At 38.7% G+C, this 24,266-nt stretch overlaps 3 protein-coding genes and 1 long non-coding RNA gene across 17 annotated transcripts in view; 2 read left to right on the top strand and 2 right to left on the bottom strand.

The window, feature by feature from the left end:
* Positions 1-30: 30 nt before the first annotated feature.
* AsnS (asparagine synthetase) lies at positions 31-3,133 on the bottom strand. The gene is made up of 10 exons (XM_015327653.2): positions 2,877-3,133; positions 2,484-2,641; positions 2,271-2,396; positions 1,961-2,197; positions 1,706-1,880; positions 1,386-1,615; positions 1,163-1,290; positions 780-1,069; positions 435-669; positions 31-327 (listed from the first exon to the last, which is right to left on the bottom strand). Exons 2-10 carry the CDS (start codon positions 2,607-2,609, stop codon positions 153-155), a joined length of 1,722 nt encoding a protein of 573 aa, XP_015183139.2. The 5' UTR covers positions 2,610-2,641; positions 2,877-3,133; the 3' UTR covers positions 31-152.
* A 283-nt stretch (positions 3,134-3,416) lies between these two features.
* Positions 3,417-5,574, top strand: Mic26-27 (MICOS complex subunit 26/27). 3 transcript variants are annotated; one of them, XM_089179040.1, is made up of 7 exons: positions 3,417-3,557; positions 4,114-4,286; positions 4,469-4,605; positions 4,706-4,939; positions 5,099-5,280; positions 5,371-5,462; positions 5,540-5,574. In XM_089179040.1, exons 1-6 carry the CDS (start codon positions 3,417-3,419, stop codon positions 5,416-5,418), a joined length of 915 nt encoding a protein of 304 aa, XP_089035166.1. In that variant the 3' UTR covers positions 5,419-5,462; positions 5,540-5,574. The 3 variants fall into 3 exon arrangements, with proteins under 3 accessions (XP_089035166.1, XP_015183146.2, XP_089035165.1); XM_015327660.2 differs by lacking the exon at positions 3,417-3,557 and adding an exon at positions 3,748-3,936; XM_089179039.1 differs by lacking the exon at positions 3,417-3,557 and adding an exon at positions 3,748-3,936 and having other exon boundaries at positions 5,371-5,467.
* Positions 5,559-24,266, bottom strand: part of LOC107069936 (uncharacterized) — a 26,358-nt gene continuing 7,650 nt past the window's right edge. For 2 of the 11 annotated variants that reach the window (XR_016178755.1, XR_016178756.1), the window contains exons 2-6: positions 21,036-22,220; positions 20,573-20,851; positions 15,148-18,009; positions 14,897-15,047; positions 5,559-11,404 (exon numbers count right to left, since the gene is read on the bottom strand). This is a non-coding gene — a long non-coding RNA (uncharacterized LOC107069936). Of the gene's footprint in view, positions 11,405-14,681; positions 14,808-14,896; positions 15,048-15,147; positions 18,010-19,470; positions 20,459-20,572; positions 20,852-21,035; positions 22,221-22,292; positions 22,399-24,266 lie in introns of those variants that run through there. The other 9 variants (XR_001476184.2, XR_001476187.2, XR_001476186.2 and 6 more) reach the window with 9 other exon arrangements.
* The window catches only part of aop (ETS variant transcription factor anterior open), a 13,913-nt gene continuing 12,832 nt past the window's right edge, over positions 23,186-24,266 (top strand). For both annotated transcript variants that reach the window (XM_089179035.1, XM_089179033.1), the window contains exon 1: positions 23,186-23,326. The gene's annotated coding sequence lies outside the window, so the exon portion shown is untranslated. The remainder of the gene's footprint in view (positions 23,327-24,266) is intronic.

Genomic DNA, 24,266 nt, shown 5'->3' with positions numbered 1-24,266 from the left:
TCTTTTATAAGATCGGAGTAGAAAAGAAAGAATGTTTCACACAAAATTTATTTCGCACAAATTAACAATTATATATTATATTATTAAGTATAGGAATATTACATATTTCCTATATATGTATCATATGAAAATCTTTTTATATAATTCCATCTTCATTTTTCAATCTTAGAAATTGTTTCCTGTTGATCGTTATCATTATTTACATCTGCAGAATAATGTTTAATAAATCGTGCAGACGGATCCGCAATGTCTTTTACCCAACGTGGCATCCAAAAGTATGGAGTGAAAACTTCTGCTTGACCACCGTAATATGATTCAAATAAATTTCTGTTCAAAATGAGAAACATTCATCATTTGGTTAGATCGTTGATTTTCGATGATGATGATGTAAACAAAAATATATCAATAAATTTAAATGTTTGAAAATCGCCCACCTATAATAAAAGGCTTCTTTAGTCTTTGGTGTACAATGGGGATATTTAACGTATGCCTTTGCTAAATCTTCATCTTGTACTTTATCTTCTACAATATCTTGAACGATTTGAAAAAGAGATTTTTTAATGGAAGTAACGCCATCGCTGAAGGCTTCTTTATGCCGCCAAAGTATGTTAGATGGTAATATGCCAGTGCCATCAAATGCAGATCTTAATAAATATTTTTCTATGCCATCTGTATTAAAGAAGAATTGAAATGAATTTCATCAGAATTTCATTCTGAGAAGCAAAATACATGATCTAGGTGTGTAAAATAATTGAAACAATGATAACTTTTTTAATTACTTTGCGGTTGTCTAATGGCAGCATCAAGTGATAAATAATAATTAGTAAATTGTAAATCAAGAAATGGAACTCTAAGTTCTAAACTGAATGCACTAGTTGTCCTATCTGCTCTTAAACCATCATAAAGATAAATGTCCTTTAATAATCTAATTGATTCGTTGTGCGCATCCATAGCTGTAGGGGCATCCCTAAAATAAATATATCCTTGTGCTAATTCATCAGCACCTTCTCCGCTAAATATAACTGTTGTTTCTGTATTTTGGGAAATGTATCTTGATATAATATACATCCTAAAATAGATGATAAATAATATTTATCATTCGATGCAGTTATCTTCCAATAAAAAATATAAAAAAATATATGAAACATATGAAATATTTTACCCGATAGAAGCTCGTATTGTTGTAATGTCAAATGTTTCTAAATGATAAATAACTTGATCCAAAATTTCAGCTACATCTTCGGGAGAGAAAATAATTTCATGATGTTCAGTTCCTATATAGTCTGCGACCTGGTATATAAAAAAACGTATAAAAACATGTAAAAACATGTAAAAACATATAAACAATAAGAATAGGAAAAAGGCATGAGTAGTAGGTGAGTTACTTGTCTTGCTGCAATAATATCTGGACTATCTCCCATGCCTATTGCAAAACTTTGTATTTTGTATGGTAAATTATGTTTCTGTGCATGCTGTACAAGAGTAGCTGCAACTAAGCTGGAATCTAATCCACCGGACAACAAACAACCTATTCGTCTATCTGCCAACAAGCGTTTTTCTACAGCCGCAGAAAATAACTTTCTAATGTTCTCGTGTACGTCGTTATTACTTAACGCTATAAAAATGTAGATATTTTATCGAATTGTTATGTACATCAAATAAATATGAGAAATGATTGAACTTTATATTGTTGTGTCTAACATACTATTCCAAGGCGTATAAGCTAGAAAATGAGGTTTGTCTCCAGGCTTGTGGTAATTGATGGTTTGCACAAATTTCGTTCGGCCGTCATTTAAAAGATCATATTCCTCGTAATTACCAGGTACAAATGGTTGCAACGTGTACTTTTCTTCTATACGTTTGGATATATTAATAAGTCCCTGCATAAATATACATATGATGATGTATTATGAAGTATATTAGAAAGATAGATATTTAAAAAAGGTAGCTTTAATGTTACTTTGCTTTCGGAAGATATCCCCAAATGTCCAGCATTTGAATATAATTTGAATAAGGGTCTAACACCGTACGGATCTCTACCAAGAATGATTTTTTTCTTTTCGATATCCAGTAAGCAAAATGCAAATACACCATCTAGAGATCGTGCAACATTATCCGATCCACCTTGGGCATATAAGTGCAAAATTACTTCTACGTCGCACTTGGTTGTATATTTAAAATTGTATTGCTCTCCTAGCTGTAAGGTTACAAAAATCACACACAAAAAAGTTGATAACATGTAATATAATTGACATTTTTAGTAGGTTTACCTTATTACAGTTATAGATCTCGCCATTGCAAAGTAAAAATAAATATGGGTATTGGTTAAGCCTCATAGGTTGCATCCCATTAAGACAATCCACAATGGCTAATCTATGAAACGCAAGATATCCATTCTACAAAATAATATTTTGAACGCTTTAAATACAAGTCTAATAAAATATTATTTTTCATTGTATTATTTGAAAATAATCATCACATACCTTAACTCTATTATCAAATTCAAGCCGAAATGCTTCTGGACCACGATGAGATATTTTTTCAAAATTTTCACAGATACAAGTTATAGGCTTCGCGTCTAGACCAAATAATGCCCAAATTCCACACATTTTATCTACTTAATCTCAAACTTCTTCTTTCTCTATATTTATTATTATTATTATTATTTATTAACGATCATTCTTTTATAATATATTAGACAATTATTTATGAATCAAATTTCACTCTTACATATATGAAATGATGCAATTAATTATTCAATATTTCTACTTTAAGTGTCTTTATTGACATTAAAAATCACGCGTATATTTTACATAAGATATATGAAAAATGATGAAAAAATATTTATTTATTTCTATATAAGTTTTTGTAATTACCTTGCAATGATTTATACAAGAATAATTATTAAATTCCTTTAACACGTGGAACACATGCGTTCACGACCAAACTACTCATAGATTAGACGTTAACATGATCATTATTAGCATATCGAGTAGACTCTACGTAACCTTGAACCATGTGTTAAATCTCTTCCAAGTCGTCTGATATTTCATATTATGGAACGAAAATCGCTCCTCTTTGATAATGCATATTTTTAGAGAAGGTTTCATGTTCAATTTGAATAGAAGACAACATATTATATATATATATATATATCTATCCACTCTTTGATCGCTGACTCCATATTACACCTTTACAAAATAAAGAAAATTAATGGAGAGAAAAAATGATTAGAAAACTACGATTAGCACCGTATACAGTTGTAAAAGTTATAATAAGCCGTTACCGTAGCAACGTTTCCTTTCTAGAAGTATTATTTTTTGTATGCTCAAGTTCAAATACATAAATATCAATTCGAATTTTGTGGCTATTCAAATTAAGATAATATCAAGTGTTTTTATATTATTCAATAGGAAATGAATGATTTTCTACACAAATTTTTAGATTATACAATAGGAAATATTTTTGGAAAAGATATAACGTGTCGGGAACCTATTCATCGTTGCGATATTTATCAACCCGGTATTATCACCGAATTTGGAAGAGTCAGTATAAAAGTATGCGTGTTTTATATTAGAACTATTTTTAGGATATATTAAGTATTTTTGATTTGTTCCCTCTTGAAGAAATTCGAATCTGTCGGTAAATCAGTTTTGAAAAGATTTCTCGATCGGTATATCATTCACCTTCCTTACCGAATTACGAGAGGGATTACGTATACCGTAGGTGAAGCGAAACGTTACAATTTACGTCATCCCAATGTTCACTTAAAAACCTATACTCTCTGTCTTTCTATATATTATTTAATAATCAGTGTAATAATATTCATTACGAATTTTATCACAGTCCAAATAGGAGTGATTCTGATTCTGATTGTGGTTGTGAATGTATGTATGCACAAATATTTCACATTCATTCATAATGAACAGATTAAAGGTAAATGTGTTGGGTAATTGGCAATATCTTGAGTTTTTTCTAATATTTAAACGTCGTTAATATGTGTACCATTACATATTACCTCCATATTGACTTATTCCTTATTATTATTATTTGTATTTTGTCCTGTCTCACATAATTTAAATTGTTAAGTATTGTCCATTTATGTTTATACAGTTGGTGAAAAAGTTTTTAATGCCATGTGGACTTTGCGCTGCAGTGCCAGTAATTAAATCACAATCTCCTCAAGATTATCCAGAATCTTGCAATCATAAGAAAGAAAATATGATTCGTCCATCCGAACTTCCTATTTATCCATTAGAAGATGTTTACTCCAAAGATATTCCATGGTAAACCACCGGTAATAGGTTTCCTAGGTTTGGAAAAGTAGTACTTTTAAATACTTTTCAATATGAAATGCGTTTATATATCTATCATATTGTGTAATCATTTATATACATATTTATATACATATTTATATACATATGCCATAGAGTATAGAAACTTAAATTCTTCGAGATATTACTTGCAGTTCAAATGTTCATTCATCTGCCTTGGAGCAACAATTTGGAACGATTAGAAGATCTCTGCAAGGTATTATGTTGCAATGGCATACTATATCGGATAACATTTCTTCTAAGATAAATACTGGACTGGAGCATAGTCAATGTAAGAAAATATATTAGTTTATTTCAAATACTCCTTTTTACTCCTAAAATCTAATTGTAAATGTAATATTTCTTCTGCTTGTTCGATCTTTTTTTTTTAGTTTTGGTAGAGTATCTTCAAGAAGAAGATAATACTATGCCACGATTTGGTGCTATTGGAATAGGTGGACTGACAGGTTTAATATTTGGACTTAGAGGAGGTATTATCAAAAAATTTGTCTATTCTAGTACGGGTGCTCTTACCGTTGGAGCCATTTGTTATCCTAAGAAAGCTCAGGAAAGTTTTGAATATGCCAAACATTATGCTAATGTTAGTTATAACTTTATTTACGGTGGTGAGTAGAAAGATTTTTCTTATATATATATATCTTCTCTAAAATAGCATGTTATTTATACACAATATTTTGTTTACATAGACAAGATTTTGTTCAATCATGAATTGTTCGTCGTCGTTATCTTATAGATTTAAAAATGATATTACTTACATATTTTAGTGAAGCCAGGAGATGACGAGCGAGCATTGCCAGATATTAAACTGCCAGATATTTCGACGTTTAAAATGCCTAATACTTTTTCGGAATTTGTTGAATTGAGCGCTAATATGGGTCAGAGTATTTCTAGTGTGGTTGGTTCTTTAAGCGACAAAATATGGGAATTTACAACTGATAAGAAAGAGGTATATCATACATGAATGATAAGTTTGTATAAAACTGCTTTTCTTTTTCTTTTTTTCTTTTTTATGTAATCGAATGTCGTTGCGTTACAGGTAACGAAATCTCCAACAAATTCTGAAAACAATAAAAAAGTTGATTGAAAGGATATCATTGGATTATTTCAATCGTAGTTGTCTGTCAAAATGTATGGTAATAAATATTAAAGAAATATTTTATTGTTATTTGTATATTAATGATATATGAATATGCTGATTTTTACAGGTATTAACAAAAATATAGATAATACTTATAGAGTCTCTCTCTCTCTCTCTCTCTCCCTCTTTTTCTTGGAATGATATCGCATGATTGATAAAGAAATAGTACAATTACGTATGTAATTTTGATATAATTTGATAATTTTGTAATATTGAAATTTGATTAGCAGATTAAAAACGTGTTATACCTTATGACAAATCTGTCATAGTAGCCTAATGAAAGTACTTATATCTTTTTATATTCTTTTTACGTCCATTTATTCCTACTGGTAAAGAGAGAATGAGAGAGAAAGAGTCCTCTTAATTGAGTCGGCGTCGAGCGCGTTAGGGCCAATTGTAGGGTAAATGTGGTAATGTAATACTGTCGTTGAATCTTCCCACATCTTTCCTACATGTGGCGCTTCATATAGCGAATTTTACATTCGCAAGGATAGGTGTCGCGTGTATGTCTCTTTTGGATTGGTTTCGTTATATAAATGTACGTAGGTGAACTGTAACACATACTAGTTTGAATTCTAAGCTTAATACATGTACATTGATTCTTCAAGTCAGTTATTAATGTTATATATTGGAGAAATAGAATAGAAGATATATTGTATATTAAATATTCGAGTAATTATTATAGAGCAACGTTGTTCTCTTGCTGGTCTTAGAATGCCGTTTGTAAGGAAAAATAAAAGATGAAATGATTGTAGTATCATAGATTGCCTTTCCACTTATTCTTCCGCGTGCTACAATTCGCAAAGTATCCAATGGCTTGAAAGGTATATAATACTGAGGGGCTCCGAGGAAAGTTAATGCGCTGAGTCGAACGAACTTCCGGGTCTTCGGTGACCCTCGCTTGTACCGGAAGCCAAAGAAGTCACGAGGAGCCGTTACATCGAGGGTATAAAAGCATTTAAGGAGTTGGCGTTTTGTTCCATTACCGGAAACAAAGGTGTTATTACGACGAGCTACGAAATGATACATTCGTATTCCTTTACACTTTGTAACTTTATTCCCTTTCTCTCTCTCTCTCTCTCTCTCTTTATCTCTCAATATTAGAAAGATTTGAAATATTTGAAAATAAATAAAATATTAGAGATAAATTGTAGATGCTTTTTATTTATTTCGTTTAAGTTGCGTCAGGGCGTAGATTATCTGCTGATGTAATAAATATGTTGAATACGTATCGGTTAGATACAATACACGGGCATATACAGAGGGAGATACTTAAAGATATAAACGGCGGACCATTCTTACTGAGCGACGACACGAAGCGATGTGGGATCGCGCCCTCCGTCGAAGAAACCGTTATGAGAGGTGAACGATAACGGAGTGCCCTCTTCTTCCATTCGTTTCATCGTTTCTCTTCTGCTTCATCTCGGGGAATTGCCTTCGTCTTGGAGGAACTCGAGGGTCTTTATGGCTGATTACGACGAGCTACGACGAGCTACGACGAGCTACGACGAGCTACGACGTAAGCGTCAACGGAAATAGAGGAGAACACTCGCGCGTTACGCGTTTCATTTTTTCGTATCGTTGACGAATTTTCAAATTGAAAATCAAAGAGATTTTTTGGATGAATTGTCTCAGGGAAAAGAAGTTTTCCTTTTACCAATAGAATTAGGAAAAGCATTAAAATCGTAAAATCGTAAAATCGTAAAATCGTAATAGCTTTGCAAGAGATAAGGATCAAAAGTAGGATAAAGTGTGAGGAGGATATGTCTGTGAAGGTGGATGAAGAAGCGTATATAATAGCAATCGTCGAGATAGGACCACGCGACAAATTGTCTAAATTAAGGCAGCATTGGGGTCATTTTAGAACATCGAGATGAAACTTGTCGAGTGTTCTCGGAATTGTCGTTGACCTTTAATCGTCTATTAAAGTGCTCTCATGGCAAGAATACCATAAGAATTGGAAATGTGGAATAAACAATCGTTGCAAAAGACAGATACTTTTTGCTTATTGCAAGCAAGTACTTTTCGTCCGAGTTGCTGCGCTCGAGAGTCAAAACTTTCTCAACGCGTCTAGATTGCGAAGCAAGTTGAAATGATTTCAATTAGAGATTTAACTTACAACGTAGAGCTCTGCCTCCAGGATGACTCGAAACAAGCGCGTTCGTTTGAAATATTCAATACGTAAACGAGGCGTAAACGACGCGTAATAGATGCCTAATAGACGCCTAAAGGATGCGCAAACGATGATAAATGTTTGCAAGAAAATAATGTTTAATAGTAGAAAATAGAATTATATGTGGTTGCGATCAGAATAAGGCGAATAAGAGTGCAACGACGTTAACTATTTTCTTAAAAACATACATACATTGCGTACCTTGGCAAAGTAACAAACGACGCGAGTACCGTATACGTATACTAGCGCGTGTCCATCAGAAGCGTACTTAGGAATTCCAAGAGTGGGAACTCCGAGGTCCTGCTGGCCCTCATCTTCGGTGGCCTCTCGGTGAAGGTTGGAGAAGAAAGAGGAGGAAGGCATCGTGTACCGTTCTGTCCTCCGGAACCTCGGTTCATCGGGTCGGTTATTCCAGCTTCTCATACTCTTTAGAAAAAGCAGTCTATGACCGACCTGCTGTGCGGCCATTTTTCCCTTCTCGTCTCACCTCGTCTCACCATACCTTCTACGCTATTTCCTTTTATCGCTTTTTCTTTTCTATAATCGAATCAAGATACATACGTTGGAACATTAACACCTCTTTTCTCTATCATTTGTTATAATCTCAACTAGCAATAATTCGGTCGATGTTTCTTCTTCGTAAAAGGAATACAAACAGAAATGGAAGCAAAACGATAACTTTGTACTGTGAGAATAGATGAAGCGAGTGCGAAGATGGAGACGCTTCGAAGGATGTTACCATAGTTGGAGGAGGGAGGAATACCCCATACACATACACACACACACACACTCTCTCTCTCTCTCTCACACACGCACACATACACGGTATGCCACGCGTGATCGAGTTACTTGGACGAACTGGCCTGGCACAGGTGAGGTGAGGTTGGTATACGGCCTGCGGGACAAAGAACCGCAAGAAATACCGATACTACCTTGCTTCGGGATTTAAAGTCGCTGTTCGAACGAAAAGTATCTCAGCACCGTTATCCCTACTCGATGATGAATATTTTGACGCGTATCATGAATCGTGGGAAATAGTTGTTAGGACTCGCGTTTGCTTATAACTCACGCGCGTTCAACTCTCAATCAAAATTCAACATTCGTCCAAGTATAATCTATTTATTTTCTATCTAAATTAGTTTCATAGTCGTTGTTGTCGCGATATGCACTTATATTTGATTTCTTTTGTCAAATACTAAAATTCATTTGACATCGTTCGTTCGAATGTCATAACGTTAGAATCTCGCGATCGCAACCGCACCCTTAGAAGGTCGTAGACACGTAAAACCTTCAAAGAAGATATCGTTACACCGAAACGTCGATACTTGGTAACATTGCCTCATCCTCCTGTGTTGCGGTTTATGTTAAAGTTCTTCAGTGATCTCGCGTCGTATCTATGCATCATGAGCAAAAGGTTACAAAAGTAGCGAAATCTTTGTCCAAGGAACGCATTTATATAGTCGTTAATGAAATCAAATAAAAGACTATAATATATATATATATACATTGCTCAGGATTTACCGATACCTAATATATTGTATATTAATTATTTCCTACGTAGTTTTTTTATGTTTTTTTACGATTCACATCAGTCGTAGGAACGTCATGTTTTGAAAAAATACAAAGCTCTTTATGGCGATTAATGAGATTACTCGTGATAAGGATTGTTCAACTACTTGTACGGTTCTTTTATACGTATGAGGAATGATCGATGTATCAATTCTGATCGACGATCTCAAAGCGGAAGCCCCACCCGTTTTACCAGTCCTACCTGCTTGGCCTGCGGGATCAAGGCGTTTCCACGTAAGAATTCAACTCGTTTCCGGTTTCTCCGCGACAGGTTAGCGAAGAATCAACGACAAGTCTTTAATCCGATGCACGTGCATTCGTTGTAACACAGCGGCTTACGTGGTATACGTAAAAACTAGAATCTTTTTCTTTTTAGTATACAGTATTGTCATAAGATTCATTAATGTAACTTTATGAACATTTCATTTTTGTTAAATGTGTACGAAAAGATGAAGATTTTTGTTTGATCAAAGCAGCATTTATCTGAGAGGAAGACGATAAAATGACAATTTTATATTGGAAAATTTAGAAATATCTATTCTATTCCATAAGAAGGTTTTACTTGTATTCCTATTGTCAATAGAAAAATATTATCAATAACAATTTAGCAAGTCTTTATGTTTCATTAATTGAAAAAATGTTACTTATTTTTTTTGCGCTATACCGTTGTAGCCTGTGTCTTACCCTTAGGTCTTACCCTTAGTTCTTACCCCAGTCATAGGCATTATTTTACACTCATCCTCTCGTATACCGATTTTGTTGTTATTGCACAATGGTCCGTGTAATCAGGAGCGAGTGACTGTTGCCTGATGCACACCTTGCTCTTTTTTTCTTTTTGTTTTCCATTTTCTTTTTTCCTACATTCGCCTTTCGCGCTTTCTTTTATATTTTTCCCTTTCCTGTATTTTCATCGGAGCTGCAGGGGCAACCACAATGACGTCGGGGATTCGTCATTGTTCCAGGCGGCCATAAAGGCAAAAGCAAAAGCAAAAGCAAAAGCAAAAGCAAAAGCAAAGCCAAAAGCGAAAGCGCTCCAGCAATACTTTAATGCGCTCCGGTTTCTTTCAACAAACGCGACCGAAGGGTCGGATGGCCGCGCGACGGATGCCATCGAAAATCTCATCATTTAGAGTGGCTTGCTTTCAAAATACGAAACATCGGTGAGAAGGGCTTCCCTTATATTCGTTGACGAATATGATACAAGGTCTACGTATTCCAATTCGACAGATCAAAAAACTAAACAACTCACTTATGATAGTAGGAAGAAACTAAAGAAATTCCTAAGTCTTCTTATACTTTATTATATTTAAAAAAAAAAAAATATAAAATAGATTTATTAAACAGAGAGAGAGAGAGAGAGACGAGCAAAAACGTTATAAAGGTCGGCGATGCGTTTGAACTGCGTGCAAAATGAAAATTGCATTCTACAACGTAGAATAGCCGTAGTAGAATAGCGGAAGGGTGCATTTCCCGTTCCTGCGAGGGTTCAAATCCACGGATTTGGGGGACGTGGTAGCCGGAGGGTGGCACAAAAGAAACCAAAGTACTAACTAGGGCATTAGCAGAGAAGCCCGGTTCGACAAACAAATTCAGCCCTCTCTCTCTCTCTCTCTCTCTCTCTCTCTCTCTCTCCTAAATCAGCTCCCTTCGCTATATTCCCATTTTCACAAGAGCAACCTAGATACGCATTGCACGCGCTATCGATTAGGAAAGCGCAAGGATAAAAAGCAAAGCAAACGAATCTTCATTCACGTTACGTTTTTATATTACAATATATTGTGAATAATTGTGTGATAAGCAATACGTATCTTGGAAAAATCATGAAAAAATTTGCCGCTATTCTCTAGGATAAACCGAGATTGATTCAGTCTTGAAAATGGAGAAGGGAAGAACCAGCAAAAACTCCGGGGACGTAACCCAGCTGTGCTAGAAGTGACTAATACTCGGAAGAGTATTCTCGAGGTGTGGCCAGATTTCGACGTAAGGGCCGTTGTAAGGGCCGTTGTAAGGGCCGTCGTAAGGGCAGACGTAAGAAGGGGAATTGTAGAGAAGCGAACACAGGGGGTGAGTATAAGGCGTGGGTTCCTCCTATCTTCTTTCGAACTATATCTATACGTGCATGATTGCGTGTCCAGTATTGGATTCGACATTGGTATACGCAGGTATAGCCCAATGGAGGAGATGGAGAATCTGCAAAAGAACGTTTGTCGAATGATTAAAATTTGAAAAGACCAAGGGGGACTAAAGAACACATCGTGCATGATACTGTCGATTATATTATAGTAGCAATGGTTATAATAATAATGACGATAAGAAGGAGGAGAGGAGACATCAGAGGAGGAAGAAGCCTCTCGAGCGTGGCCGGGCTACTTTACCCGCATGTGCACACGCGTGTCATTGACCGATGTGTCACGTTCATTTGTGGCTCGAACGCTCGGAATGATCGCGAAGAGAAGAAGAGGAGGAACAAAGAAGGCGACGCGCTGACGTAGGACGTAGGAAAGAGATAAAGGGTGGGGAAGATCCGCGAGTCGAGGGCACTGGCTAATCTAAAGGAGCGACCCACGGGGTATGTCGTTTGCTAATCACCCTGATGAAGCTTGATGGGGCCAGCACCAATTGTCTCGAGTGAGATCACTTTGCGCACTCCGTAGCGTAGCTACGTACCTAAATATTTTCATTTTCTCAGCATTGCGATCGAAGAAGCATTGCTCGATCAAGATAAAGGGATAAGGAATAAAACCGATACGTTTTCAAGATTTATTTGAACCTTTAAAAGGACGCTCTAATATTCTTCTCTCGCGAGCGCGAGCGAGACTTTGAGTCGCTTTTGACGAAATAACGGTAGGAGGGTGTGCGACAGAACGTGCACAGATGGTACGTCCCGAGTGGTTTAGAATCTGCCGCACTGCCATCCCCATATGTACGGATGATAGTAAAACGCTCGCTTCGGACGAAGAGGGAGGGGGTGTCATATAACTCCTGCTCGATCTTTCTTCTATTTCATTTCTCTTCCCCTTTTTCTATGCACAAATCGTTATCGATCTCGTTCAAAAATGTCCGCATATCATCGCGTCGGGATTGAGAGAAAGAGATGAAAATAATCTTACGCATGTAAGTGCGAAGCCATAGTGCATGGTGCGTTGCATGGTGCGTTGCATTCCTTAACGCGACGGAACACCCGACTGAACCTTGAGAAAATCCAAATTCCGAGGTCGTGTGAAAGGTTATTACGTTTTACATTATACACGTGCAGTAATCTTTTTTGCTCGCTTCTGTCGATAATCGTCATCTCAGCGCGCTCGAACTGCTTTACAGTTACGCAGTAGTGTGTGTATGATATGAGTTGCTCACAGAAATCTCACATCAAAACCGAATGGCTTTTACGTGTATTCAAGTTGCGAGAGAGAGAGAGAGAAAGAGAGAGAGTAGAGTAGAGTTGTTCATTATTTGTACAAAGTCAAGATCAATAGATAAGCTAAAGTAATGGTAAATGGTATTAGTTGATAATAAAAATGTCGACGATGTTTGGAATGTATTTCGAATGGATCAGTAGAGTTCGTTGGCACCGCAGTGTAAAAGATACATCGAAACTCGCGACAGGTGCGTAAAGCACACTTCTCCAAGTTGCTGGCACACGTACATCCGGGGTAAGTACACGAACCGCTCGGTTTCTCATCGAGAATACGTAATCTCGTGACACGAAGGAGCATACCAATTCCTCCCGTTACACGAAATACCAACTCGAAAGACCATAGGCTTTTATACAAAAAGAGAACAAGGTGTGTGTATTCTCGATTGTTGCGTTTAAGTAGATTTTCAAACGATCAACGGCATACCAACGAACCTTTTTCGACGATTTTAAGTATGGAATCAAAGATGTTGGATGATGGAAGAAAGAATTTTAGTCGAACGTATCGACTAAAATCGATTTTTCTAAAGCTTATTCAAATGTATCTGTACATATATTTAATATCCGAAGGTCTTTCGCAATCGACGATAGAGAGTTTAAAGGAAATAAATTGCAAGCAAAACAATATAGGAGGATCGCACAAAAATCTGAATGAAATTAATGAGTAGCGTAGAAAGAAACACTAATGTGTATTTTCTCTAAAAATAGAACATCTATTAATTGTCTAGATAGTGGAAAGGTTGGAAAAGAAAAGCAAAGGCACGATCGAAGGAGAGGAACGAACGGAAGTTAAAGGAAAATGTCAGAGAAAGGGATGGTGGGTGGGCGGAAGTGCTCTGTGCACCATCAACGTGGATAGGAACGAAGCGGAAGGAGAGGAACGGGGAAGAGGGAAAAGCGGAAGGGCGGCAGATAGAGGAAAGCGCGGAAAGGATAGGGGTGAGAGAAGCAGGGAAGGGTAGGTGGCGTAGAGGGTGGTTGGGTCGGGTCGAGTCGGGTCGGGTCGGTCGATCTGTCGGTCGGTCGGTTGGTCTGTCGGTCGGTTGGTCGGTCGGTCGGTCGGTCGGTCGGACGGTTGGCCGATTGGTTGCTGTCTGGGTAGGTAGCTGACTGGTTGGTCGGTTGGTTGGTTGGTCGGTCGTTTGATTGGTTGCCTAGAAGGGTGGTTGGGTTGGAAGCGGATGAAACGGGAACCGGAACAAGGGTGGGGCAGGAACACGACGCCGACGCCGACGCCAACGTCGACTACTACGACGACTACCACGACTACCCCACGACTACCACGACGACGAAGACGACGACGACGACGACGACGACGCCGACGGCGGCCCCGGTCCCGATACGGCGGAAGCGTCGCGTTTGCCGGAAGTCGCCAAGGAAATGAAATGCCTCCCAGCCAACCCAGCCAGCCAACCCTCGGGAGTTTCTGCGACGACTGAACAGGAAGTAACGCTCCGCGCCAGAATTTCTCCTACTTCTCTTTTCTGTCTGGAGAACGTGCAAGTGGATAGCATCCACCACCGAGTTGCCATCCAACTGAGCGTTTCTCAACGCGAACGAACATCACGATTTCTTCTCTCTCGCAATTACCATTCTACCATCTGCATAACTATATGTTGTTGCAGAAAAGAATTACATTTCATTTTATTTCAAAAATGTATATGTATACGAGCATATACGAGCATATACGAGCATATAGATAATAATGCTGATAAAATATTTTTGTCAATTGGCGATAGTTGAGAACCTAATGAAAGCAACATCCATACATCCTAGTAGGTTCCTCGATAGTACATAGCTAGCGATAACGAGAATGCCTTATGTTAGTTTTCAAGCATTTACGTTGTCTCGTAGCAAAAGCAAGGAAAATCAACAACGCGTCTACGATATGCGTTCGTTCGGATTACTATCCTTAAATACGATATATGCTTGTGCGACGTAGACTCAAGGCTGGGTAAGAGAGAGAGAGAGAGAGAGAGAGAGAGAGAGAGAGAGAGAGAGAGAGCAGGGTGTTAAATACATGATTTATAGTCTATCTCTACTTGCTACGAATACCAGGATTGCATCAGCGACGTTTTCGAACATTAATATGAACGGGGACGATCGTCGAGCGTCCTCCTATGGGCTGGGCTGTTTCACACACGAATTATTTTCAATCTCCTTTTATTTTTGTCAAGGGCCCTTATTAATGCAAGTAATCTCAATTAAACTATCTTTCAACGACTAAAGTTTCATATCGAAATAGCAAATTGATAAAGAATCGTATTTACCTTGTTTGCGACACAAGCGAGAATCGATCGAACTCGAAACATCATGGCTCTGGTGCCTTTACTTTCTTCGCGCGTAAATATCAGCTTCGCGTAGAACTTCCCACAGTCGCTTTCGCAACGGTTCCAAATGTCAGATGCGCGCTACGGCTTCCTATAAAAGTTCGTTATATTCTTCTGCACTTCTTATACGACCAAGTCTTCCGATTGATTGTTAATAGAATAGATAGAATGAATATGAGATTTGGCATTACCAAAATAATTCTCTAAATGCAAATGCAAATACTCGCAAAATGCTTATTCCATATACTATAGATATTTGGATAAATGAAAAACCTGTTCGTTATTACGTGGATAATTTGATTTATCCGAACACTTTGACGAAGCTAAGAAAAAGAAAAGTTATGAAAATAGCGACTGTGCAACTATATCGAGTTCCTGTGCTCCGGACGATTGGATAACAGCAGGAAGCCGCCTTCGTTGCATAATATAGATGTTGCGCAATCGATACCTTCACCTTATGCGCACCTTATGTTGTCGTGACAAGAGAAAATCGGTGAACGTATGGAATTTCATACATTTGCAGATCGCCTGGAATTTTTTGCTAAAATTTCATGCTTTTCGTAAAACTCTAAGGGTTTTCATTAAAAGGGACTGATCAGGCAAAAAGATTGCGCTCGTAAGAAGCATTTACATGAAGAAAGCGATTACATAATTTCAAGTAACTCTAATTCTTGCTGCTGCTGCTGCTGCTGCTGCTGCTGCTGCTTCTTCTTCTTCTTCTCCTACTTCTTCTTTTCGCATGAGAGAAAGGATCTTTTCATGTGATTCAACTTGTTAATTATCATTACAATATACAATATATGCATCAATTTGAAGCATCGTATGGATAGCGCGCTAAACTATTATACATATATTTGAACATAGAGCCGTACTTCGAGTAGGTGAAAGTACGCAGGCTTGGAGATAAGGTCACAATGATTTTAATGTTATTCGAACTCGGCGGCGTTAGTGGTTATCGTGCCACGAGCATTTTCTCGAGGTCGCAAAGATATTCGATGTAGTCTGATTTGTTCGTTAGAAGGAGGAATTTATGAATACCTTTGTCATGAGCAATCGAGCTAGAATCTTTCCAATGACGTATCCTGCGTTTAATCCTCTTCTTTTGCTAAAGTTCGAACGTTAGGTAGAAAGTAAAGTGGTTCGATCGTCGGTCGAGTCGGTAGAGCGGTTCGATAGGAACTTAAGGATGCGGAATGAGGTAATGGCTTCCTCCATTATAAGCGCGCTAACGTTTTACTCGCAAAGAATGATCTGTCGTTGCGTTCTTAATAAGGTACGACAAATGAAGATTTGTCTAATTCGTGAGAAAATAAGATTTCGATAAATTTAATAAAACATGTTTTAATATATGAGATGTAAAGATCATTAAGAGAACGTATCATCACTCGTTGGTGAAGGTGCGCCGAGGTAAGACGCATCCCGGAAGTAGGTGCGTCCAACGTAGTTCCTTCTTTTTCAGACCTGCTCCGATTCGAATAGTCTTACGACCATTACTGTTGTTCTTAGTAGTATTAGCAGCGGCTCGTTGCTCGTTGTTAACGTGGTAGTGCTTACACATCGGTAAGCAAGAGAGGGAGAGTAAGAAGGTGAGCGTGTATGTTAGAACCTGTGCTTGAACGTGTGCTGTTCGTGCAAGCAAGTGAAGGTACTCCTGGACGCTCGCGCGCACGCAAGAGAGAGAGAGAGAGAGAGAGAGAGAGAAAAGTTGGTTGTAATCTGTGGGAGAGGATGAGAAGGCAGCCAGGCATGTCGAAAGGAAAGGAAGCTCCACGGACCTCAGTTCCGCTCGTTCGTCTTCCTATCCGATTCTCTTTGCCTTTGCCTTTGCCTTTGCCTTTGCCTTTAGCGAGTGCTCGCGTACGTACCCAGCCAGACTTATGCAATTCCTACCTACACGTTTTTCAAATTAATACGAAAAACTTGGTTCGAAGGTTAAAGCAATTCGTTTTCAGGATTGGTCTTTCCTTAAAATAAACTAAAAAGACAGAATTTCAATAAAAAATAGCGTAGCATTGAGTAGGGAAGGTACGCCACGATACGCTCCTGTACTCACCTACATCGAGGAGGACGTATCGTAATCGAGCCGAACGACACGCTTCCGAGCATTGATAACCGGTTCGTCGGCTCGACGGGTCAAATCATGAAGTCGCCATTGCTGTAAGCGTCTGCCGCTCACTTCCAGAGTTTACTACGTGTTCGAACGTTAACGCATTATTAAAATTACAATTACAATTAATTCATGTTGCATTGGAAAACAAGAAAACGATCGCAATTTCGACGAGTCTAAGAATGTATGAAACGCTCGGTCACCTTAAAAATCTTATTTTTTATTAGTTATTATGCTTAAAAGAGGAATCTCCAATGAAAATTGGCAATATCAAGCATACAATGTAAGAGTTAGTGTATTCGTTAGCGTATTAACAAGGAATTGTGTTACCCGTTGGTTGCTCCCGGATTGCTATAACTACCACGCTATTACCGTAACCGATTACATAAGCCGAGCGTGCGTTAACACACACACACACACACAGAGACGGCTCGCGGCGAGTCGGAGCTCTTAAAGCGCATGTGAAATGCGCCTTAAGGCATCGGTACAAGAGACACTTTCTCCAAACGAACCAACGAATACTCGTTCGGTCGGATTTTCAGTTGAATAACCAAACGATTCTATTATTTATTAAATAATCGTCTAATTAGATTAGATAGATATTTGTCTTTTTGTTTATTTTTCAATTGGTCGAATATTTATTGTAATACGTTATACTATATGATTTCTGTTGTATTCGCGATACGGGTACATACATGTCTCTATATGCAGTTAGGTATAGTTCAAGAAGACTCGTTAATAGGTGAAAAAGAGAAGAATCGCGTTGGTAGGTAACTGCATCGAAGAATAGCATATAAAGATGTTGTACATCCGGGATGACGAGTGGAGCTGTTGGGCAAACACAACAGCAAACACAACAGCAAACCCTGGCGCATATCGTCGATTGTCCTCCTACCCTTTTCTTTCTTCTTTGAGCGCTCGCTCGTCCTCCTTCATTCCAGTGCTTCTGCAACACGGCATTTGGGATTAGGCGGAGGTGAGAGGAGCAATGTCGTAATCGTTCGAGAAAAGCAAAAGGAGAAAGGAGGGAGGGGGGAGGGGGAGGGGGAGGAGGAAAGAAGGGGGAAAGGAAGAGACCGGATTCCTGCAAAGGCCTCGTCATCGCTCCTTGCCATAGAATGCCTGGGCTCTGAGTTCAGATGTGCCATCACATCTGATTCGCGATGAAAAAAAAAAAAAAAAAGCAGAGACACAATGAATTCGTGATTACTAAAATAAGTTTGACCGCTTATGGTTAGAGATACGATGAAATTTCGATGCGACATCACAACTAATTTATTAACTCGTTTGATTTTAAACTCGAGTAATATTTGGCATTTAGTATCATTTTTCTTACAACGGAAGGAAACCGAAATTCCACACTCGTACGTGTACGAGCAGTGTACTTACTCTATCCTTTCCTCTCTCTCTCTCTCTCTTTCTCTCTCTCTTCCCTAACTTTTCTCTTCTTTTATGTTATTTTTTTTTTTTTTATCTCGTTTCTTTCCTCCTTTTGCGGTCTCCCGCGATTTCTAATTGGGCAACGCAATTTCCTTCCTTCGCCTCGCATGAGAAATTCCTGGATTGCGCAAGCGCCGCTGCCGGATTACTAAACCACTTCGCTTACAGCGTTCGATGCTCTATCGTAAATGCGCGATATGCGTAGATTATAAAGTGTCAAAGAACCATAAAATATTGTCACCAAACAGTATTTCTATCTAGCTACTCTTTTCTACTAGTTTACATCGCCTAACTTTTAATCCAAACAAATGTAATAATATCTACGACCGAATATACATGTTTTTACAAGTTAAAAAATGTCTCGAAAAGGCGTGACATTAATCACAACGCAGGTATGTGGGAAGTTTTAAGGTCGGCTCGTCGAAGAAGGAAAATTTCTTTTCTCGCACGACCGATTATCTACAATGGACCCGTGGATTCTTTCAAAATTTACGTGCGATCAGTCAAAGAAAGGAGGGTGGTCCTTCTGTTGCTAGCTTTTCAAAAGCAGCTCCAAGAAGAAGGAAAGGAGAAAAAGGACAAAAATAAGAAAAATAAGAAAAAGAAGATGAAGAAGCTTCTTCGCTCTTCCGCGCTATCTCAAAAGCGAATTGAAAGCGAACTACCTGCTCTTTAAAATGTACATTTCTATACACATACATACGCGCACACTTTCACAATCAAACGCTGACACATACAATTTTACACGTACAATAATTCTATAGCTAAGTAAGTGTATTACACGTATATGCACATTTAAAATATAAACGAGCTATTAGCAAAGTTTATCAATCAATTATAAACAATACTTAAGAATTTTTCACTAAAAAAAATCATTTCATCTCACATAATTAGTTTGGATTTAAACATAAACATTCTATAACTCATGCTATTAATAAATTTTTAAATGACATCAATTTCCACTTACTCGATAAGAACATTGTACGCCTTCGATTCTTCTCTCTCTTCTTCTAGTTCCCTTTACTTAGAAGTAAAAGGTGCGACAGACCCATCAGTTTACAAATTACATTCTGAATCGTTGTTAATCTTACAAAAGATAGATACGACTAACTCCTCATGACAGTTGCATCGACTCAGCCTTACGCTGAGAGCATATTTGAATTTTTATATTACAGACATTATCCTGTAAATAAAGATCTTAAATTTTTCTAATGTTGGAGTCTTATGTAAAGACTATAATACAGTTTTGCTTATGACAAACGTAAATAGTCTTGTGGCCAGTCGAAGAACTAACTTATATTTTTAAGTGTGTGGATTGAGTTAATATGAGTCTAGGCTTCGTAGTATGCAGTCGCACACAAACACACATCTGCAACGCTTATTGTTAGTAGCCAGGAGTTGGGATTACGAAGCACCTCGTTAAGAGTAGGCCAAAATAATAAGAAACAAATGGTATAATGTCTTCTATCTAATTCTCTCGCCGGATCAATCCTATAGATGTATATACATATGTTTGTCTCTTTGTCTCTTTTTGTTTTGTTTATAAAATATTTGATTTCCTAATTAATCGCAAGCCCGAGCATTATTTTTGAAATGTCAAAACCGAGAACGATAAGAAAAAAAGGAACATCGTTTATGGAGATATGGGGTAATCGCGCTTGTAGAAGTGTGCGTATATAGAAAAGGTTCGAAGGTTCGACGAATGCGTCCCAATGCGTCCCAATGCGTCCCAAAGAGTCCCTAGATAACGCATGCTCTTGTAACTAAATTCTTTTGGCATTTCTACGAGGCGATCCTCCTGGTATTATGTTACGCGCGTTCGCGCTCGCGCAGGTGAACGTGTATTCATAGGCGGTAAACTCAGTCCGTTTCCCTTTCTTGCTTTTCTCCCTTCTATCCTCACATGACCTTTTTTCTCATCTTTTTCGGAGACCCTTCCGTAGAAGTGAGGGTTCCTGTATCAAAAGGAAAGACCGAAGTTGGGGAAGAGGAGAGACACGCGAGAATCGGAAGGGCTCCGAAGAAGCGGTACAGGTAGCTCTCTCAGGACGCCCACAAACCTGTTTTACCTGTTATATCCTGCCCTGCCTGCCTGCCTGCTTGCCTTCCTGCCTGCTTGCCTTCCTGCCTGCCTGCCTGCCTGCCTGCCTGCTTGGCTTATGAGTAGCACCAATTCCTATGGTGCTTGTGACTGATGGTGCTGGTCATGATGTTTGGCGCGCTTTTTTTTCACCAAACAATATTGTTCTTATGTTACTTACTTTTTACTTTTGTAAAAAGTAAAGTTTGTTTCGAACGCATCCTAAAGTTTGTGAATTTTGTCAGATTTGCGTCAGGGTTGGAACAATCTATCGAGAAGAAAAAATGTCAAGTAAAGTATATTCGAGGGTAAGTAGGAAAAGAAAGAAAGTAGAGATTACGCAACTCTAATTGCAAATATAATTTGAAACGAAAACAAATTTGGTTTAAAGAGAAGACTTGTAAAAAATAATAATGTTGGAAAAATTCGTAACGTAATGAACATTTTCATACCTATCAAACGCGGGCGGACTTGGCACTTGGTGCAGGTAGTCAACAAATACAAGCGACTTTGGTCTTTGGACACTTCGAAAAGCGGTTTGACCACGCGCAGTTTCATTCTCCTCGAGTGTGTCAACGATCGGTTAGGTTTAACTCGGTGGCAACAATCGCGATAACAATTACGAGGAAGCTACGAGGAAGTCAGCGAATCCCCTTCCATAGTCTCTCGTCGGAGTTCCCTACCCGTTTATCGTAGGCTGCACTTCGATTATTTCTCTTCGCGAGAGAAGACGCTTAACGTCGGCGCCTCATTGGCGAAGCTCCTTCTCCAATGAGTGCCGCGGGAATTTCATCACGTTCGACTTTGGACGGTAAATAGATAAACGCGCGCGCGCGCTGTCCTGTTTTTCAAAATTCAAAATAATCAGTAAAATATGAAATATGCGAAATCAATAAGACGATCGTCGCAGACGCAATTAAAATGCATTTTAGATGCAATTTTATCAGGATCATTTAATGTAAAATGAAATCCTCCTCCTCCTCCTCCTCCTCCTCCTCGTAGATGGTGCTGCCATCTCCCAGTAGATTTTCCCTTGTATCATATTTTTCGGATAAGCAAAGACTAGGCCGTTTGATAGTTTTCTCTCTCTCTCTCTCTCTTGTATCAATTTTTTCGTTTCATTCCAATCATAAGTTTTTTGATTAGTATTAGGGAAAGATTCTTCATTAGCACTTTAATTGGTCGAAATGAAAATGAAATGTTTCGTCACGATGGGGTGCGAATCCGAGGAGGGATGGAAAGGGTGGCTCTATTCATCGGGAACACGTCGATCCAAACAAGTGGTCAGTATCTTTGAAGGAGAATTGGAGAGCAGTGGGACAAGTTAGCGCAGATGAACGGTGCGCATCAGGCGCGCGCGCATCGACGGCGCACACCAGTGGTGGATCAGGGCGCTCGCTTTCCATCTCTCCGAGTAGAACGTTGGCGATATCGACGATACCAAAGTGGGGATAGAATCTGGCGGCAAGCAAGTAGGCGATACTTCCTACTGCATGACTCGCTCGACTTGGACGAGCTTAGTCACTCGCGGCAGCTTCGAGACGCGTGTCTTTCCATCTTGCTCACTGTTACTTCCGCCGCTTCGTTGTTCGCACTTTGCCACTCGTACGTGACGTGGGATCGTGTCGTCTCTATCCCTAAAAAGAAAGAAAAAACGAATAGGAATAGACAAGAGAATTACGAGGAATTATTATCGTTGCTACAGCTACCGTCACCGCCACCGCCACCGCCACCGCCACCGCCGCCGCAACCACCACTGCTCTCCAAGAGGAGCACCATCAAATGTTTCTTTGACAAGCTTAAGCCGGCAGGCATATCTAGATCTCTCCCTCCCCTCTAACCCCCTTTATCCCCTCTGTCATCTCTTTCATCCCTCTCTCTCTTTCTAGGGAACGCGCGCGCGCGCTCTATTTTTTCTCCTTTCTTCTCACTCACTCTCTCTCTCTCTCTCTCTCTCTCTCCCTCCGATTTTCTTGATCACTCTGATATCCCTTCTTCGAATTTTATCCCATTTTTCCTTTCGCTAAAGGAAGGAAACTTTTCGAGGAGGAAAGACCTGCTTGCCGACAGATGGTTGATATGAAATCGTGACTTGTTAGAGATAAATGAGCCTCAAGTGTGCGCAATTCGTGTGGATATTTAACATCCTTAACGTCGTTATTATTTTTTGTTCGTCAAATAGTAACATTGCGCAGCATCGCTGTGCCATCGGTGACGTTCGTCTAACTTCGACGTGTACTCACGTGCGCGAGCAGTGACGTTTCGTTAATCCACAATTGGATCTCTTTCTCTCTTTCGGTGCAGGTGTGGGTGCTGCGTGCGTGCGTGCGTGCGTGCATAATTAAGAAGGAGAGAGAGAGAGAGAGAACGAAAGATACAGAGAAAAGAGAGAAGCTTTTCCCTGTAGAAAAGAAATAATAGTTCAACTATTCGTTGAACGATGAACTCGAAAGAAAGTATCTCTCTATCGAGTGAATGCCGATTAAAAGTCATCGGAAGATAGATTGGTTAAGGGGTCGATCAACGTTGGGTCACATTGATGATATCGTGAGACGGTACGTCACGTCACACAACAGCCACGGCACTAGGAGGAGGAGCGGAAGAAGGAGGCGTGGAGAAGGTGGTAAGGGGAGGAGGAAGAGGAGCTGGAAGATCAGGACGTAACTCTAGCGGGGATGATCTAACAAGTTTCCTCGCATCGCGGAGAGATTCGATAAAACTGCCGAAAGATACTTTTATCGAGGTATTTTTTCTTTTCTTCCTTGTATTTTGGATAAACAATTTTGAATGAATATAAAGAAAAGGAATAACGCGATCGGTAGATCATCACCTATTTCTTATCTACGTTCGTATGGATCTAGTATCATCTGAACGCGTGTTCAGTTTCCTTCTTTTAAACTTTCCGCGTCGAGACAATACAACGATCCAAATAGAATGTCATATGTATCTTACAAATGTACATCTTTTTCGAGAATAAATAATTCTTCTTATTAATATAATATTAATGAGACAAATGGAAAAAAAAAAAAAAGAAATATTGAACGCGATAGCTCTGTCTAACAGTTCATTCGATAAACTATTTGGGTCGCATCTTTGTTTTTCTTTGCAGAAGAAACTTCATATTGATAATTCGTAAGCGCGCGCCATCAAGAATCATCGCCTTGTTTATTTTTCATTCGTTATGGGATATCATTAAGGAGAGCGAAGAGAACCGCGAGATACGTTTCGATTTTTTCCAACGGACTTCCTAACATCCTTATCGTTATCATTATCGTTATCGTTATCGTTATCGTTATCGTTATTGCTATTGCTAGATACATATACAGTTCGATGAGTTTAACGCGTTCCGATGCCACGCGATTTGGAAACACGTTGCTTTCTTTTGTTGCTTATTTGCATATACAAATTTGAAAGGATATAAGTTGACTAAATAATTATCTTCTTTAGCTTGTTTGTTCAAATTGTATTATTTATTTTTGCATTATTTTTTCTTAACGAGCCGATTGATGACGTTACTATCATCGAGTAGAAAGTGCGATAAATCGAGATTAGTAAATGAAATGTGAAGCGAAGAAGAAAAGAGTAAAAAAGATTATATTAGTCTCTTTCTCTCTCTCTCTCTCTCTCTCTCTCTCTTGTTTCTCTCTGTTTCTCTCTGTCTCGTCCTGCGCCAACAACAACGA

Source organism: Polistes dominula, unplaced genomic scaffold (assembly GCF_049000335.1).
Source record: "Polistes dominula isolate Pdom_NZ unplaced genomic scaffold, Pdom_raw_medaka contig_37, whole genome shotgun sequence".
In the NCBI taxonomy this organism is placed as follows: Eukaryota; Metazoa; Arthropoda; class Insecta; order Hymenoptera; family Vespidae; genus Polistes; species Polistes dominula.
Note: the sequence above shows the minus strand (reverse complement) of the source record. Positions and strands in the feature narration are given on the sequence as shown.